The 19,651-nt window shown below is 32.7% G+C and overlaps 1 protein-coding gene across 1 annotated transcript; it reads left to right on the forward strand.

Moving 5' to 3' along the window:
• The first annotated feature begins 12,440 nt into the window (after positions 1-12,440).
• Positions 12,441-17,222, forward strand: LOC127103392 (uncharacterized). Its single transcript, XM_051040656.1, has 12 exons — positions 12,441-12,550; positions 13,228-13,450; positions 13,615-13,703; positions 14,530-14,822; positions 14,917-15,234; positions 15,318-15,434; positions 15,536-15,853; positions 15,947-16,204; positions 16,297-16,368; positions 16,449-16,744; positions 16,837-17,019; positions 17,108-17,222. Exons 4-12 carry the CDS (start codon positions 14,535-14,537, stop codon positions 17,220-17,222), a joined length of 1,965 nt encoding a protein of 654 aa, XP_050896613.1. The 5' UTR covers positions 12,441-12,550; positions 13,228-13,450; positions 13,615-13,703; positions 14,530-14,534.
• Positions 17,223-19,651: the final 2,429 nt, after the last annotated feature.

Here is a 19,651-nt window from a genome sequence, read left to right on the forward strand (position 1 = left end):
TGTGTGAGTTGATCTAATGAATGTGAATGAACTATGATATTATGTAGCTTGGCGTGTAGTTGTGGCATGTTCTGACTTCTGATCTGATTGATAATTATTGAATGTATTTGTGTGCATACTGACTGTATAGTGTATTGATATTATGTAGCTTGGCGTGTAGTTGTGGCAAAAATGAGTACGGACATGGGCTCGGGTAATTACCCATAAAAATAAACGGGTATGGATGCGGAAATGGGCACCTTGGGTACCCACCCCGCCCCATACCCGCACACTATACATTTATGTATTTATATATTTTAATTTATATTATTATATAAAAATGTATATCTATCAATTATAAAACATATACCAATGTTAAACCATTACGTATTTAATATAAGCGTTCGTTTATTTCAACAATAAATTGTTTGAAAACTTTTTAATATTTTTAAAAACTTGAAATTATATGATATTCTATAATTGGTCTACTTATTTTTAATAGGAATGCGAGTCATGAGTATGGTATGAGTACTTACATACCCATAGGGCACGGATACGGGTGCTAACTTTGACACCCAAGCGGGTATGAGCTCGGGCATGAGGATTTTTTCAAATCACAGGTATGGGGATGGGTACTATAGTACCCTGCCCAAACCCTATTCATTTCCATCAATAAATGAAGAGGTATCACACTGTTTCATAATTTTTAAAAAGTCACAAAGGTAAATAGATTTACCTGACCATGTTAATCGATTTACCTATCCTCAATGTCCAAAAACTATGTGAAAATTCACTAGGTTAATCGATTGACATAACTTGGTTAATTGATTTACATAATTAAAAATTGGAATGGTAAATTGATTGACATAATGGGTTAATCAATTAACCTTTATGAAAACTCAAAATTTCAATTTAACATGACCAATAAATCGGTTGACATAACGGGGTAAATCGATTTACCTGATTAAAGCATTTAAACTTAACTAAGTTAAAGATGCAACTGTAAAATAATGCATGCATTAAAGTTTATGATTAATCTTGAGCTCCTAATGCTGATAACAATAAAAATTGTACATTGTACATTGGCCTATGATGCAGTTTCATTGAAATCCAAAACATATGCAAATTTATATTTTATTCCAATTTTCTTCTTCTTTGTTATTTATTCTTTTATGATAGCCTTTTGTCTTCATCAAAACCAAGTTAAGAAGGATGATGAACATCTTATTCACAATATTTACAAACACCTTTCACCAACACACTATGATGAAAAACAATATACAAACTTGTATAGAAATGAACAAAGTTGCACTTGAATTGAATTCCGAGATGAAAATAATCTTCCCTTTCAATGTACAATTCATATATATATATATATATATATATATATATATATATATATATATATATATATATATATATATATATATATATATATATATATATATATATATATATATATATATATATATATATATATATATATATATATATATATATATATATATATATATATATATATATATATATGTGTGTGTGTGTGTGTGTGTGTGTGTGTGTGTGTGTGTTTGTGTGTGTGTGTGTGTGTGTGTGTGTGTGTGTGTGTGTGTGTGAACTTTAAGTAAACAAAAATTTGAATGAAACTTATTCAATGATATGAAAGTTCATGCATAATGTTTCATTTGTTTATGATGTATGAACACTTAGAAAATTATTTGAATTGTATGTGAGTTTTTGTAATAAAAAATGTTATTGAAAAACTGATGTATTTTGACTTGAATATATCTCATTATGCCTCTTTGATTTGATGCAACATTTTGGAAAAATTACATGAGCATCAACATTGATTTAGAATCACAATGGTTCATATTTTTCAAAATGGTATGCTGTTTAAAAAAAAGTGCAAATTACGGCGTTCTCAAACTGTCATAGTTTACGAACTAATGTGCTATTTCTGAAAACAGTAAATTTACAACAGTTTCAAACTACCACAGTTTACGAACCTGTTTGCTGTTTTAAAAAACATTAAGATTGCGAGGGTTTCAATACGCCATAATTTATGAAAATCAACTTTTCAAATAGAGAGCACATCAACCCATTGCTGCTAAAAGTAAATCGATTTACTCCCTTAAAAACTTTAAAATTTTCCTTTTAAAAGTTTGCTTCTTTGTTTTTGTTAGAAGATCGTAACAGAAATTTTAGTGGTAGACTTTTACAAAGGTCTAAAAATAGTGAAAGTCTCTCACGAGGTGTGAGGGTACTAGATGTTCCATTGATTTGAAAAGGGATATATGATATATTCTTTTCTTATTTATATTTTTACATTTATATTATGCACTTTACTTCATAAGTACATATAAATAATTATGGAAAAATAAGAACATAAGAGACATCACTTAAAAATGTGAAAAAGTCTTAAAACCTAATTAACCCCCTCATAGGTTGCACACGTTATAAAAATTGGCATCAGAGTAGGTTAAGATAACTTGATCCTAGATCTGAGTATAAATGTCTTCCGTTAATCCTATTTTTAGAGACTATGGCAGTAGCAACAAACCTCCATGTTTCATTGGTGAATATTATGACTTTTGGAAAATTCGTATACAAGCGTATCTAGAAGCACAAGAAGAAAAAAATATGGAATGTTGTTGAAAATGGTACATACGTTCCTAAGACAATCATCAATAATGTATAAAAAGAAAAAAGTAAAAGGCTCTTGAGATGGAGATGACAAGAAGCAAATGCTATTTGACAAACAGACAAAGAACATGCTTCAATCAACTCGAGGTATGAATGAATTCTTTTGTATATATCATTGTAAAACAACAAAAGATATTTGAGATGATTTTGAAGTCACACATGAAGGCACGATAGAGGTAAAAAGATCTAAACTAAACACTTTATCAAAAGAATATGAAATGTTTAGAATGCATCCCGGCGAATCAATTATTGATTTCCAAAAGAGATTCACTCACTTAACAAATTACTTAATGTCTGTTGGAAAATATTTTAAAAATAATGAATTGAATCTTAAGGTCCTTAGATCTTTAATAAAGGCATGTCAACCTAAGGTGATAACAATATTAGAAAGGAAGAGTCTTTCTAAAATGTCTTCTGCAACATTGTTCGATAAATTACAAGCACATGAGATAGAACTTGAAATATTAGAGAAGCATGAAAAGAGAAGAAGAAAAACGTTCCTTCCAAAACCTCCCTGAAGAACACTGGAATTGTGAAAAAGAAAACTCCTCTCAGGCTAGCTATTAGTAATAAAAGGAAGGTTGAAGAGAAATTAGTTGAGAAAAAGTCTCTAAAGAGAAAGTTTGTTCAATCAAGTGAATCTGAGACAAATTCTAAATCAAATATCCAGGATATTGTGTCCACCGTCAAGAGAAAAGTTGGTTGAAAAAGAATTCCTCTGAAAGTTGTTGCTGCACCTTTGGATAATGTGCCATTCCACTCTGAAGGAAGTGTGCAAAAGTGGAAGTATGTGTGTCAAATAATAGTTGCTCTTGAAATATAGCTAATAAAAGATGTCCATGATTGGTAAGAAATAAAAAATCTACTGAAGGATGCTGGATTGATAAAGACTATTTCAAATGTTGGACCTTGCTATGAAAAGCTGGTTGAAGAGTTCTTTGTGAACATATGACCTGATTGCAATATTGAAGGAATTTAAGAGTACAAGAAGGGTTATGTTAAAAGGAAGTGTGTGAAGTTTTCACCCTTGATTATTGATGTGTATCTTGGTAGAGATAAGTCAGCAGAGTCTAGAAAAGCTCTTTCCATGGACAAAATTGCAAATGAAATCACTAATGGACACGTGAAAAAATCGCCCAATAAATGCTTACTTTCTTGTGGTAAATTGAGTGTGAAGTATGTTGTTCTGAACATGATAGGTACATCAAATTAGGCACCCATTAATCATAGTTCAAGCATCACTTATGCGTTGGCCAAACTAATCTTTCAAATTGGAACCAAGTCTAAGCTAAATTGTTGAAAGCATGTATTTGCTCAAACCACGAAGCATATTGATTCATTTGCTGTGAAGCTACCAGTATATTTTCCTTTCTTAATCATTGGCCTTATCTTGAAGCAACACCCTGAAGTTTTGCATCCTCAAGAAACTACAAGCAAAAAGGGTGGGCCTTTGACCCTTGACAAGAAGCTATTTATGGGGACACATGTCCTATATATTATGGTTAAACATCAAGGACAGACTATTGGTGAGAACTATTTTCCAGTTTCTAGTGCCTTAAGAAAGGATGTGTTATTGGAGCTGATGAAGATATGAAAAACTCTCCAAGAGACTATTTCTGCAAGTACCATCAGGAAGAGAATATGGATGGGTTGATCAAAATGTTGTCAAAGGAAAAGGAAGCAGATGAAGAAGAAGTTGTCAGTGAAAAAGAAGAGGAAAATGCCATTGAAGAAGAAGAGGAAATTGCAAGTGAAGAGCAATAGCGATGTGCTGGTGAGGAAGAGGAGGAAACCTCTAAAGAATAAGGTCTTTTGGTTAGCTGATGTCGACTGAATTTTTTGCGTAGTTTTAATTCAGTCTAACTGTGACCATGGTATATGGGTATGTTTAGTTTCCTTGTTCTAGATATGTAATGGCATGATAACCTTTTGGTTTTTGTTTCCAACAACTAAGTACATATATTCTGGAATTATGTTCAACATTTGTGCCCATGTTTGATGTTTGTCTACTCTGTTCACTGACTGTGCTGACTGCTTTGCTAAATTATGGCAAAAAGGGGGAGTAGTGGTAGTAAAAGTGTGCTTGATGAGGAACCTAACTACTCACCGTGACTAACCGCTCTATGAGTTTTTATCTGAGTTTGAGGAGCCACTAACATGTATGTGGAACATTGTGTGTTACTAGGTATGTATGTGCTGCTAGAGTCTTATTGTGTGTGCTCACATGCTGGAGCATCTGGCTTGATATATGGCCTTTAAGCATGTGTGAGTTGATCTAATGAATGTGTATGAACTATGATATTATGTAGCTTGGCGTGTAGTTGTGGCATGTTCTGACTTCTGATCTGATTGATAATTATTGAATGTATTTGTGTGCATACTGACTGTATAGTGTACTGATATTATGTAGCTTGGCGTGTAGTTGTGGCAAAAATGAGTATGGACATGGGCTCGGGTAATTACCCACAAAAATAAGCGGGTATGGATGTGGAAATGGGCACCTTGGGTACCCACCCCGCCCCATACCCGCACACTATACATTTATGTATTTATATATTTTAATTTATATTATTATATAAAAATGTATATCTATCAATTATAAAACATATATCAATGTTAAACCATTACGTATTTAATATAAGTGTTCGTTTATTTCAACAATAAATTGTTTGAAAACTTTTTAATATTTTTAAAAACTTGAAATTATATGATATTCTATAATTGGTCTACTTATTTTTAATAGGAATGCGAGTCATGAGTATGGTATGAGTACTTACATACCCATAGGGCACGGATACGGGTGCTAACTTTGACACCCAAGCGGGTATGAGCTCGGGCATGAGGATATTTTCAAATCACAGGTATGGGGATGAGTACTATAGTACCATGCCCAAACCCTATCCATTTCCATCAATAAATGAAGAGGTATCACACTGTTTCATAATTTTTAAAAAGTCACAAAGGTAAATAGATTTACCTGACCATGTTAATCGATTTACCTATCCTCAATGTCCAAAAACTATGTGAAAAATCACTAGGTTAATCGATTGACATAACTTGGTTAATTGATTTACATAATTAAAAATTGCAATGGTAAATTGATTGACATAATGGGTTAATCAATTAACCTTTTTGAAAACTCAAAATTTCAATTTAACATAACCAATAAATCGGTTGACATAACGGGGTAAATCGATTTACCTGATTAAAACATTTAAATTTAACTAAGTTAAAGATGCAACTGTAAAATAATGCATGCATTAAAGTTTATGATTAATCTTGAGCTCCCAATGCTGATAACAATAAAAATTGTACATTGTACATTGGCCTATGATGCAGTTTCATTGAAATCCAAAACATATGCAAATTTATATTTTATTCCAATTTTCTTCTTCTTTGTTCTTTATTCTTTTATTATAGCCTTTTGTCTTCATCAAAACCAAGTTAAGAAGGATGATGAACATCTTATTCACAATATTTACAAACACCTTTCACCAACACACTATGATGAAAAACAATATACAAACTTGTATAGAAATGAACAAAGTTGCACTTGAATTGAATTCCGAGATGAAAATAATCTTCCCTTTTAATGTACAATTCAATATATATATATATATATATATATATATATATATATATATATATATATATATATATATATATATATATATATATATATATATATATATATATATATATATATATATATATATATATATATATATATATATATATATATATATATATATATATATATATATATATATATATATATATATATATATATATATATATCTGTGTGTGTGTGTGTGTGTGTGTATGTGTGTGTGTGTGTGTGTGTGTGTGTGAACTTTAAGTAAACAAAAATTTGAATGAAACTTATTCAATGATATGAAAGTTCATGCATAATGTTTCATTGGTTTATGATGTATGAACACTTAGAAAATTATTTGAATTGTATGTGAGTTTTTGTAATAAAAAATGTTATTGAAAAACTGATGTATTTTGACTTGAATATATCTCATTATGCCTCTTTGATTTGATGCAACATTTTGGAAAAATTACCTGATCATCAACATTGATTTAGAATCACAATGGTTCATATTTTTCAAAATGGTATGCTGTTTAAAAAAAAGTGCAAATTACGGCGGTTTCAAACTGTCATAGTTTACGAACTAATGTGCTATTTCAGAAAACAGTAAATTTACAACAGTTTCAAACTGCCACAGTTTACGAACCTGTTTGCTGTTTTAAAAAACATTAAGATTACGAGGGTTTCAAAACGCCATAATTTATGAAAATCAACTTTTCAAATAGAGAGCACATCAACCCATTGCTGCTAAAAGTAAATCGATTTACTCCCTTAAAAACTTTAAAGTTTTCCTTTTAAAAGTTTGCTTCTTTGTTTTTGTTAGAAGATCGTAACAGAAATTTTAGTGGTAGACTTTTACAAAGGTCTAAAAATAGTGAAAATCTCTCACGAGGTGTGAGGGAACTAGATGTACCATTGATTAGAAAGGGGATATATGATATATTCTTTTGTTATTTATATTTTTACTTTTATACTATGCACTTTACTTCATAAGTACATATAAACAATTCTGGAAAAATAAGAACATAAGAGCCATCGCTTAAAAATGTGAAAAATTCTTAAAACCTAATTAACACCCTCTTAGGTTGCACACGTTATAAAAATTGGCATCAAAGTAGGTTAAGATAACTTGATCCTAGATCTGAGTATAAATGTCTTCCGTTAATCCTATTTTTAGAGACTATGTCAGTAGCAACAAACCTCCATGTTTCATTGGTGAATATTATGACTTTTGGAAAATTCGTATACAAGCGTATCTAGAAGCACAAGAAGAAAAAATATGGAATGTTGTTGAAAATGGTACATACGTTCCTAAGACAGTCATCAATAATGTATAAAAAGAAAAAAGTAAAAGGCTCTTGAAATGGAGATGACAAGAAGCAAATGCTATTTGACAAACAGACAAAGAACATTCTTCAATCAACTCGAGGTATGAATGAATTCTTTTGTATATATCATTGTAAAACAACAAAAGATATTTGAGATGATTTTGAAGTCACACATGGAGGCACGATAGAGGTAAAAAGATCTAAACTAAACACTTTATCAAAAGAATATGAAATGTTTAGAATGCATCCCGACGAATCAATTATTGATTTCCAAAAGAGATTCACTCACTTAACAAATCACTTGGTGTCTGTTGGAAAATATTTTACAAATAATGAATTGAATATTAAGATCCTTAGATCTTTAATAAAGGCATGTCAACCTAAGGTGATAACAATATTAGACAGGAAGAGTCTTTCTAAAATGTCTTCTGCAACATTGTTCGATAAATTACAAGCACATGAGATAGAACTTGAAATATTAGAGAAGCATGAAAAGAGAAGAAGAAAAACGTTCCTTCCAAAACCTCCCTGAAGAACACTAGAATTGTGAAAAAGAAAACTCCTCTCAGGCTAGCTGTTAGTAATAAAAGGAAGGTTGAAGAGAAATTAGTTGAGAAAAAGTCTCTAAAGAGAAAGCTTGTTCAATCAAGTGAATCTGAGACAAATTCTAAATCAAATGTCCAGGATATTGTGTCCACCGTCAAGAGAAAAGTTGGTTGAAAAAGAATTCCTCTGAAAGTTGTTGCTGCACCTTTGGATAATGTGCCATTCCACTCTGAAGGAAGTGTGCAAAAGTGGAAGTATGTGTGTCAAAGAATAGTTGCTCTTGAAAGATAGTTAATAAAAGATGTCCATGATTGGTAAGAAATAAAAAATCTACTGAAGGATGTTGGATTGATAAAGACTATTTCAAATGTTGGACCTTGCTATGAAAAGCTGGTTGAAGAGTTCTTTGTGAACTTATGACCTGATTGCAATATTGAAGGAATTTAAGAGTACAAGAAGGGTTATGTTAAAAGGAAGTGTGTGAAGTTTTCACCCTTGATTATTGATGTGTATCTGGGTAGAGATAAGTCAGCAGAGTCTAGAAAAGCTCTTTCCATGGACAAAATTGCAAATGAAATCAGTAATGGACACGTGAAACAATGGCCCAATAAATGGTTACTTTCTTATGGTAAATTGAGTGTGAAGTATGCTGTTCTGAACATGATAGGTACATCAAATTAGGCACCCATTAATCATAGTTCAAGCATCACTTATGCGTTGGCCAAACTAATCTTTCAAATTGGAACCAAGTCTAAGCTAAATTGTTGAAAGCATGTATTTGATCAAACCACGAAGCATATTGATTCATTTGCTGTGAAGCTACCAATATATTTTCCTTTCTTAATCATTGGCCTTATCTTGAAGCAACACCCTGAAGTTTTGCATCCTCAAGAAACTACAAGCTAGATATGTAATGGCATGATAACCTTTTGGTTTTTGTTTCCAACAACTAAGTACATATATTCTGGAATTATGTTCAACATTTGTGCCCATGTTTGATGTTTGTCTACTCTGTTCACTGACTGTGCTGACTGCTTTGCTAAATTATGGCAAAAAGGGGGAGTAGTGGTAGTAAAAGTGTGCTTGATGAGGAACCTAACTACTCACCGTGACTAAACGCTCTATGAGTTTTTATCTGAGTTTGAGGAGCCACTAACATGTATGTGGAACATTGTGTGTTACAAGGTATGTATGTGCTGCTAGAGTCTTATTGTGTGTGCTCACATGCTGGAGCATCTGGCTTGATATATGGCCTTTAAGCATGTGTGAGTTGATCTAATGAATGTGTATGAACTATGATATTATGTAGCTTGGCGTGTAGTTGTGGCATGTTCTGACTTCTGACCTGATTGATAACTATTGACTGTATTTGTGTGCATACTGACTAAGTGTATACTTGACTGATTATGGGAGCATCATTGTGTGACTGACTGACTAATGTGTAACAACCACATGTCTACTAATTTTCTCTATTTTTGTTGTTGTTGCTAATGTGTGTTATTCTAATTATTGTACTACTGATGTTACTGATGTTTTCTCTGCATGCTTGAGTGTGGTGTGCTTAATGCTCAACTTATGTTGCACATCTTATATGTTCTTGAAAGTGTTATTTTGCCAAAATTTTCCAAAGGCGGGGGGTGGGGGGTGTGGGGGGTGGGGGGTGGGGTGGGTTGTTGTTCCTTTTTTGGGTTGGTTGCATTATGAAAAACAACATGGTATGGTCAAGCTATTTCTGTGAAGAAAGGACACATGTGGGAAAAGATGTCCCAACATGTATGCAACATCTGAGGCCAATGTAGTAGCTGCTCTGCGTGTTATTTTCTGGTTGGTTCAATCAGATTTGTTTCTATATTTTAGCAATGCATTTATGTTAATTGGGTTGTTTAAAATTGGATATGATCAAATCAAGTTTAATATAGTGAATTTCCTTTCTTGGGTAGACTGCCCCCCAGACGTATGTGTGTTTCACCGAATTGGGTTAACAATTCCTTGTGTCCTTTGATTGGTTTTTGCATTAATCATCTTATTTATCTATTGTTTGTTATTTTTGGTGTAAGATGTTGAATACATTTTCTTAAGCATCTGGTCTAACATCTGTCCCCTTAAGAACATAATATTACTAAAGAACCCCTATCTCCCAACCAAAAAAGCACACCAGTTTCTTGTTACAAGCACCAAACACTATGGTGAACTTTGAATTACCCCAATTCAAATAATTTTTTCCATAATCTCCTAACACTATGATGATCTTCACCAAACACTATGGTGAAATAAGTAACACCCAATTCGTAGTGAAATGTAAAACTTATGTAGGCTATACAATAATCAAAACTATGATTGTTGATTCTTATAAATATCACCTTTAAATTGTACATCACTTAAATGCTCTGAAAGTGTTAATGTTTAGAAATTTGTTCTGGTTTTTGAAAGTTCACAAAGCTTCAAATGCTTTGAAGAAAATGAGGATCACATGAAAGTGATATGTTGATTTTTATAAATCTAATTTTTAAAGATGTTCACTTTGTTAATTTCGTTTTCTATTGTAAAATGGTTTATATACAGATTGAGAAACCTCCATGACACAATTTACCACTTTGGAAAGGTACCATGAAGCATTACAAAGCCTTTCACTCCTACTGATACATGAAAAATTGCCTTTGTTCAAGTGGTAATCAGTTACCCCATTATGGTAATCAATTACATGTTCCCTCTGTTTCAAAAAATTCAAAATCTATAACTAGTAATCGGTTACAAGAAGGTAGTAATCGATTACCGATCCCTTTTCTTTGAAAAATCATGCTTTTAGAGGATTTGCTTAAATGGTTTCTATGGTTTAAATGTGGAAACATGTTAGCTTATGTTTATGTGAAATTTTTGAAGCTTTTTTGTGATATACGAGACGAGGCGATATTTTATAGATAGAGACATTTTAACCTAAACTCTTTGCCATTGTTTTTGATTGATCATTTTCTTCATTTTTTTATCATTTTATTTAAGTATTTGTCTTCATCAAAACCCTACCAAGGTCAAAGAGAGGTTCTTCTTCATAATCTTCCCCTTTTTGATGATGACAAACATTCTTTGGAATTTCTTGGTCATCAACGAGTTGCTTTAATATTTTTGAATCTTGCAATTTATGCAACAACTAGAAACTCATACTATCTTGTATATATCCCCCTATATTTTGCAATTTGAGACTTTATTATACTCAACATATCATGAACATGTAAGTAAAAAATGTACAACCTAAGAGGGAGAAAGAAGGGGGGTGAATTAGGTTTTAAGATTTTTTCACATTTTTAAGCGATGTTGTTTATGTTATTATTTTTCTAGAATTATTTCTATGAACTTATGAAGTGAAGTGCAGGAATCTAAATGCAAAAATGTTAAGAACACAAGGATATATCCTAGTTCCCCTTTCCAGTCAAGGGTACATCTAGTCCCCTCACACCCCATGAAATAATTTCACTATTATTAGATCTTTGTACAAACCTACCACTAAGAATTATCTTACAATATTCTAACAACAACAAAGAAGCATACCACTTCCTTGATTTCCAAACATCAATAACTATGGTGGACTTTGAATCATCCCAATTCAAAGGACTTTTTCCAACAAATAAAAAGACAACCCTTCCTATCTGCAAACGCATGTAGAAAGTACAATCACTACGCCAAAAAGTGCTTTTGGCAGCACCAAAAAGAAAGCGCTTTTTAAAAAAAGCGCTGTAATAGCTTGAAAAAAAATTCGCCTATGTAAAGAAAGCGCTTTTAAGGTAAAAGCGCTCTTATAGGTCTCCACTTATGAAAGCGCTTTTAAGGTAAAAGCGCTCTTATAGGTCTCAGTCTCACATCTATGAGTTTCACACTTATGAAAGCGCTTTTATGGTAAAAGCGCTCTTATAGGTCTCATGGGTTTCACACTTATGAAAGCGCTTTTAAGGTAAAAGCGCTCTTATAGGTCTCAGTCTCACATCTATGAGTTTCACACTTATGAAAGCGCTTTTAAGGTAAAAGCGCTCTTATAGGTCTCATGGGTTTCACACTTATGAAAGCGCTTTTAAGGTAAAAGCGCTCTTATAGGTCTCAGTCTCACACACTTATGAAAGCGCTTTTAAGGTAAAAGCGCTCTTATAGGTCTCATGGGTTTCACACTTATGAAAGCGCTTTCATGGTAAAAGCGCTCTCATAGGTCATTTATAAAAATTATAATAAATCTAATATTACAAAATCCCTGACTTTCAGAAATCCCTCTTTCACTCTCTCTCGTTCGAAGCTCTCGCTGCCCTGGAAAAAATTCCACAGAGTACTTGGAAATCTCAACGATAAACACTGCAAATTTGAAAGAGACTGCATTCGAAAGAGAAGGATTCAATACCTGGAAATCTCATTGCGTTTTAAGGTTAGGTTTTCGTGTCTTTCTGTTTTGCCCTAGAAGTCAAAGAATAGGTGGTCGATTTTGGTTTGAATGGACTTGCATTGCTACATTATGGGTTATTTATTTGTCAGTATCGATTATTAGAGTTTGTGACTATGTTTGCTTAATATTCTGTAACTTACCGAAAGTTTCATCTTGTTCTGATATAAATGATATTCTGTAGCTTGCATCGCCATTGACTTAGAAATAATGTTGGGAGTTCTAATAGAATCAGTGCCTTTTCAACATTTGTTTAAATTTGCTGAGAAAGTAGGAAGGAATGAACTGATATGTTTGCACCATTGTATCCTCATATTCTAACTATTACTGAAATTTCAGAAAGTGATTTTGATGTTAAATGTTGGATACTCAAATGGAATAACTTTGTCTGCTACAGTGATATATGTGATATGGTTTCAAGAACTTAGAGCAATGTCTCATATTTTGGCAATCCTATTACATGTTGGTTTGAATGAACAGTTAAACTTCAAAATGTACATTCATATTTTGGCATAACTTTGTCTGCTACAGTCATATTTTGGCAATCCTATTTAATGTTGTAAAATGATGTTTTAATATTATGTGAATTTTTAAGATGGTCACTGTAGTGTAAAATGAACCCTGATGGACTATATGTACATTTTTCATGTGCTTGTCTGCAGGTTGTTGAGTATCGTGGTGAGCAAATAGGAGGTCTTGAGGATCTGAGGGAACCATATATGTTGTTTTCTTCCTTTATAGATAAATTCTTGCTTAGCTTTTATTACATGGTTTGCGTCTAATTGAAAACTTCACGTCTTTGCCCATTTCAGGTTCTTACAAAATCGGTACTGCGTCTGAATCTGTTAATGCAGCTTACATATTTTCTAGAAAAGATCTTTCTCGGTATGTCTTTCAGCTTAGATATTATACAAACCCAAAGCATGTGTTTAATCATTTAGTATCTAGAATGAATCATTATGTTCAATTATTCATGTTAAGCTAATGAATCAAGTTACCAAAATATGTTAGTTATGTATGTTGCTTTATTATTTGACCTTGATATGCAGGCCTGCTATACAGATTCCCTGCGCAAGCAAAGCTGTTGTAGCTGTCCGGTTCTGTCCTATATTTTTTAATCTCAAAGCGACAAACTCAGGTACTTGTGCACTTAGTATAGTTCTGTTTACAACCAGTAACTATGTACAACCAGTTATATGTGGTACTGTTCCAATTAAACTGCCTGTGTGGGATGTATTCCGTCTTAAATCTATATGACCTCTTACTAGTAAAGATCATGAGTGGTGGCCTAGAGGTTCAAAGTGATTGGTCTGAGCTAATTAGACAGTTTTATATTATTTAGCTCTAGTTATGCATTAGGAAGCAGTTATGATATTTGGAACTGTGTTTTGGTCGCAACAAGCTCTTGAGTTCTTGGAAAGGAGACAGACAAAAGACTCAAAATAGTGGGACTTAGACGAGTTTCACCCAATAAAAGAGTGTTAGAGTTGGTATTGTTAGCACTCCTTTTATTAATATTAGTCCACGTAGTTTAACTATTGATATACCGGTTCGTCCATTGACACACTAACCTTATATCCCCATTGAGTTGATAATTTAATAAAATTGATAATGTGAATTGAATTTCTTGGTTCTTGAATTTCTTGGTTCTTACTTGTGAATTGAATTTCTTGAATGATCGATTACTTGGTTCTTGAATTGTTCATGTGCATCATATAAGTTTCTTGAATTGTTTTATACGTTATGGCTTATCCTTGATGTTGTTAAAAGAAAAGTAGAACATATTCCTACCAAGAAAAGAAAGAGACGTTACTGAAAAAGGTAATAGTATAATTATAGCCTATGTCATTCAAGAAAATTTAATTATAGCCTATGTCATTTTATATTATTCAATATATATATGGATTATTGATTATGGATTTTTATATTTTTCATTTCATTTTTATATTTTTTCTTTATTACAGGTTAAATGGCTAGTGATCAAGAAAACTCACAAGATGCAAATGCTCCTGATGATACTTCAGAAAAAGAAATTACACGAGGCATCACTATTATGAAGAGTATCATTCGTGATAGAGATAAAGCAGTAACATATAATGTAAATTGGAATGCTGATAACCAACTAATTGGGTCTAATGCTGCAAAGTTGGCAAGCTACATTGGTACACTTGTTCGTATGCACATTCCAATCACTGCTACAAGATGGAGTAATAAAGAGTTGGGTAGCGCTAAAGATAAGATTTGGACTGAGATACTGGTACAATATATGATTGTTTATATTTTCTTTATATTGACGATAATGTGTTTAAATTACTTATACTAACACACTCTATTCCAATATTTTTTCGTAGAGGTCTTTTAACATTGAAGATACAACTATCCGAAAAAAGTATATACTTCAATTGGCCGGAAAAAGACACAGAGGGTGGAGAACGTTTTTAACAAACAAGTATCTTAAGGACAAAGAAATTTTTTTTGTTGAATATGATCCGGAATATCCAGTGAAGTATGCGATCTTCATTACAGAAGAAGAATGGGTTGCTTTTGTAGCCCAAAGAAGAGACGAAAATTTCAAGAAAGTGAGTGCCACAAATCGCGAGAGAGCGTCAAATCCCACGTATGCATACAAAAAAGGGCGTTTGGGATATGCACGCTTAGAGGAAAAAATTGTAAGTATACAAAAATGCTACGATCTTATTAATTGTCTCAATGTGTTATAATTGATTATCTTATTATTTGTGTCAATGCGTAGTTAGACGAGACGAAAAGTGACGCAACATCACTTCCGCCACATGTTTTGTGGAAAGAAGCTCGTGTGGGAAAGGATGGAACTGTTAGGGATGACGTTCAACATATTTATGATGAATGTGTAAGTAGAACATTGTGTCTTTAATTAAATCAAAAGTTTAATAATATATAATTAATTTTTTTATCTCCACTAATAATTTCCGATATGTAAATGAATTTCAGGAGACCCTATCTCAATCGATAAGCACAGCTGAGGACCAGGAGAACAGGAGCGTACTTAGTAGAGCACTAAATGTTCCTGAGTATCCCGGTCGGGTGAGGGGTAAAGGGCATGGTTGTACTCCAACTTCCTTGTATAAGAATCCAAGGAGAAGAAATCCTAGCAATCAAGAAGTGATGGAGACGTTGCAGGCATTACAAGCGCAAGTTCTTCAATTGCAAAAGGATAATGAGAGATATAGGTGTATGGAAAAGTGCAGTTCACAGTTGAAAGAAACTAGTGAGAAAGCCAGTATCAATTGTCAAAATAAATTTCCCGAGGTAATTATATATGTTATTTTGAAATTAAAATAGCACATTTATGTTAATTGAAATATATACACATTAAAAGTAACATATTTATTATTGGTTTAGGGCATTTCATCTTGTCAGCTATACTTATCGTCACCGACTTATCGCCTAGTTGGCAAGGGAAAAGTGCACAACACTTCGGGAGATTTACTTCACCATAGACCGCTCCCGGATGGACACCTTAAAGTATCGGTTGATGTTGTAATAGATAAGGATGCGTTGCTACCGATACCTGACATTGTTTCAGAGACAACATTGCTGCGAGATGCAATAGGATCATTTGTTGCATGGCCCTTGGATCTCATTTTCATTGATGATGAGGTATGTTGAATTCAAAAACCACTATGAATCTTTTAGTATTCAAATGTCAATTCTGAACCGTTAAGTTAATTTTTTTTACATGGTAATTTTAGACGCCTACAAAACCCGCACCTAAGGATAAATGGATTTTGCGGCACAACGAGTCTGTTGCATCACAAAAAGAGGTATATTGAAAGTGTTAATTATATGATCCAAATCAAAAAATGCATGATTTTATAATTTACCTATGTTATATGATTTATAGGTATTTGCTCAAGGGTCACAACAACTGAGCCAGAAAATTGGTAGTCGACAGAAAAACAAAAGGGATCTTCCAGTGACTTCTTTGCCAAAAAAAGGTGCTTTTGTGCCTCGATACCAGATATCTCTTGAAACACTTGTTGACTCATCAGATATGGCAACAGCTGGTGCTATTCGCTTACTGGATATGGAGGAAGATATCTTTGGTTATTCATGCACTGAAACAATCGGAAAAGAAGATCTGGAACATATTTTTCGGCATCAAGAATTAGGCGTCGGTGTTATACACACATACATCCGGTAATCCGATCTATATATTATTTAATTACTTGAACAATTTATTTACACATTTCAATAAAAATAGTCTAATGTTTATTATGTTTTTATTGAAGGTTCTTGTATGACAATTTCATGCGCGGGAATGATCAATTGTCAAACAGATTCCGTTTCGTGTCTTCCTCCCTGGTCAACAAAGCATTAATTTGTAGGGAACCGGATTCATGTAGAGAGTACTTAGTCAAGAGATTCATGGCCAGCAGTACAAACAACTTGTATCTTTGGCCGTATAATTCAGGGTTAGATTTTAATTCTAAGTTTATTCTAATCTTTAATTGTTTCTTTTACGTAAAAAATTTCCATATAAACTTTTGTTTTAATTTATAGGTGTCACTGGTTGTTGCTTGCTATTGATCCTTTAAAAGAAGTGGTATATTTTCTGAATTCGATAGATGGTGAATGGACAAATTATCCGGATATGAAGCAATTAGTTGATACGTAAGTGAGACTGTTCTAAATATTCGTGTATATTTATGTGAGATTGTTCTAAATATATGTTTTTATTTTGTTAGATCAATAAAAGTGTTCCGATCTCAAAGACAAGCTCGAGTACCACGTACTAAATCCAGCAACATTACGTGGATAAAAGTGCAGGTACTTTAATTTTCACAATTTTGCTTATAATAGTGATGCTACTTGATAAGAAAAGATAACTATACATTCTTATTTATTTTTCTATGTAGTGTCCTCTACAGCGCAACGGTATCGATTGCGGATACTTTGTAATGAGGTTTATGAGGGAAATCATTAATATGAATCAAATAGAGATTCCAATCACGGTATGGATTTATAACTTAGGATTTGTTTTAATATTTATCGAATATTTCATATTATTTATTACTTTTAACTAAATCATGCATATTATGTTTTGTTATGTAGTACTTTGATGAATACAAGTGTGCTCATTACACGAGACTGCAGTTGGAACAAATCAAGGAGGAATTGTGTCAATATTTTATTGAGAAAAGATTAATTAGTATATAATGGTTTCAAAATAACATGAATACTTTGATGAAGAATGGTTTCTGGTTGGCAAGTGTATAGTTCTTTATATTTTTAACAGATTAGTTATGACTCCAAATAGGCCGTATAACATATTAGTTTTGACTTGTGTATAGTTCTTTATAATTTTAGTGATATCTTTAATTTCATGGATAGATTAATGTGTTCATTCTTGTGTTGGTTTGCTTTAAAAAATTACAAATGCTTGAATTATGACTCCAAATGTGTTCAGTGCCTATCTATCCTTGTGTTGGTTTGCTTTCATGGATAGATTATGACTCCAAATGCTTGAATTAGAGAGGCTTGATTTACAGGTTTATGGGATTATTCCCAAAAAATATTACAGGTTGAAATGGTAGGCTTAAACTGAAGGCAGCGTTTTGTTATTTTACTAGAGGAAAAGACAGCGCTTTTTAGTAAAAAGCGCTGCTAAAGGTTGTCAATAGAGAGCGCTTTTTACTAAAAAGCGCTGCTAAAGGTTGTCAATAGAGAGCGCTTTTTAGTAAAAAGCGCTGCTATAGGTTGTCAATAGAGAGCGCTTTTTACTAAAAAGCGTTGCTATAGGTTGTCAATAGAGAGCGCTTTTTAGTAAAAAGCGCTGCTAAAGGTGGTATATAGACAACCTTTAAGAGCGCTTTTTACTTAAAAGCGCTGCTAAAGGTTGTCAATAGAGAGCGCTTTTTAGTAAAAAGCGCTCTTAAAGGTTGTCTATATACCACCTTTAGCAGCGCTTTTTACTAAAAAGCGCTCTCTATTGACAACCTTTAGCAGCGCTTTTTAGTAAACAAAAAGCGCTGCTAAAACCTATAGCAGCGCCACCAACGGCAGCGCTTTTAAGCGCTTTTAAAGGCCAAAAAAAGCGCTCTCATAGGTCTTTTTTGGCGTAGTGAATCACTTTCTTACAAACAAAAATCACCACACACTTGGTGAATATTACATCAAAGAGATAAATTTAATACATATAACTTTGCAACAAATTTGATAAATTTGAGAGTTTTGTTGTTTTTCTGATATCTTGAAAATTTAATTTTCTCCTTCAATGAACAATTCAAGAGTATATAAAAATTTAAATGCTCAAGTGTTTTCGCTAAATTTTTTCACACATGAATGAAAATTGTGCATAAAAGAGTTTCTCTGTCAGTATTTTACTAACACTTGAAACAAATGAAAATTATTCATGAAAATGGTGAATTTTACCGTCAAATGATTATGCTTATTATACATCGTAAGACATATTTTGAAAAGGCTTGATTGCTTGAAAATAATTAGAAATTATTTCCCATGGTTCAGGAAAATGATTCATGAAAAAATGCAATGAAGATAGGGATGACAATTTGAACCATCCCAAATGGGCACCCGTAAATTTACCAATAATCGGTAGGATAAAAACACGCAAAAATGAGTACGAACATGGGCTCGGGTAATTACCCACAAAAATAAGCGGGTATGGATGCGGAAATGAGCACCTTGGGTACCCACCCCGCCCCATACCCGCACACTATACATTTATGTATTTATATATTTTAATTTATATTATTATATAAAAATGTATATCTATCAATTATAAAACATATATCAATGTTAAACCATTATGTATTTAATATAAGTGTTCGTTTATTTCAACAATAAATTGTTTGAAAACTTTTTAATATTTTTAAAAACTTAAAATTATATGATATTCTATAATAGGTCTACTTATTTTTAATAGGAATGCGAGTCATGAGTATGGTATGAGTACTTACATACCCATAGGGCACGGATACGGGTGCTAACTTTGGCGCCCAAGCGGGTATGAGCTCGGGCATGAGGATTTTTTCAAATCACAGGTATGGGGATGGGTACTATAGTACCCTGCCCAAACCCTATCCA

This window comes from Lathyrus oleraceus, chromosome 7 (genome assembly GCF_024323335.1).
Source record: "Lathyrus oleraceus cultivar Zhongwan6 chromosome 7, CAAS_Psat_ZW6_1.0, whole genome shotgun sequence".
NCBI classification, from domain to species: Eukaryota; Viridiplantae; Streptophyta; class Magnoliopsida; order Fabales; family Fabaceae; genus Lathyrus; species Lathyrus oleraceus.

What these genes read in the sequence shown, in the direction of transcription:
- LOC127103392 (XM_051040656.1), top strand. Translation starts at nt 14,535, where the DNA reads ATGGCTAGTGATCAAGAAAACTCACAAGATGCAAATGCTCCTGATGAT. An exon ending in TCATTTTCATTGATGATGAG is followed by an intron (nt 16,205 to 16,296) that starts GTATGTTGAATT and finishes TGGTAATTTTAG; the next exon opens with ACGCCTACAAAACCCGCACC. An exon ending in CTTTGGCCGTATAATTCAGG is followed by an intron (nt 17,020 to 17,107) that starts GTTAGATTTTAA and finishes TTTAATTTATAG; the next exon opens with GTGTCACTGGTTGTTGCTTG.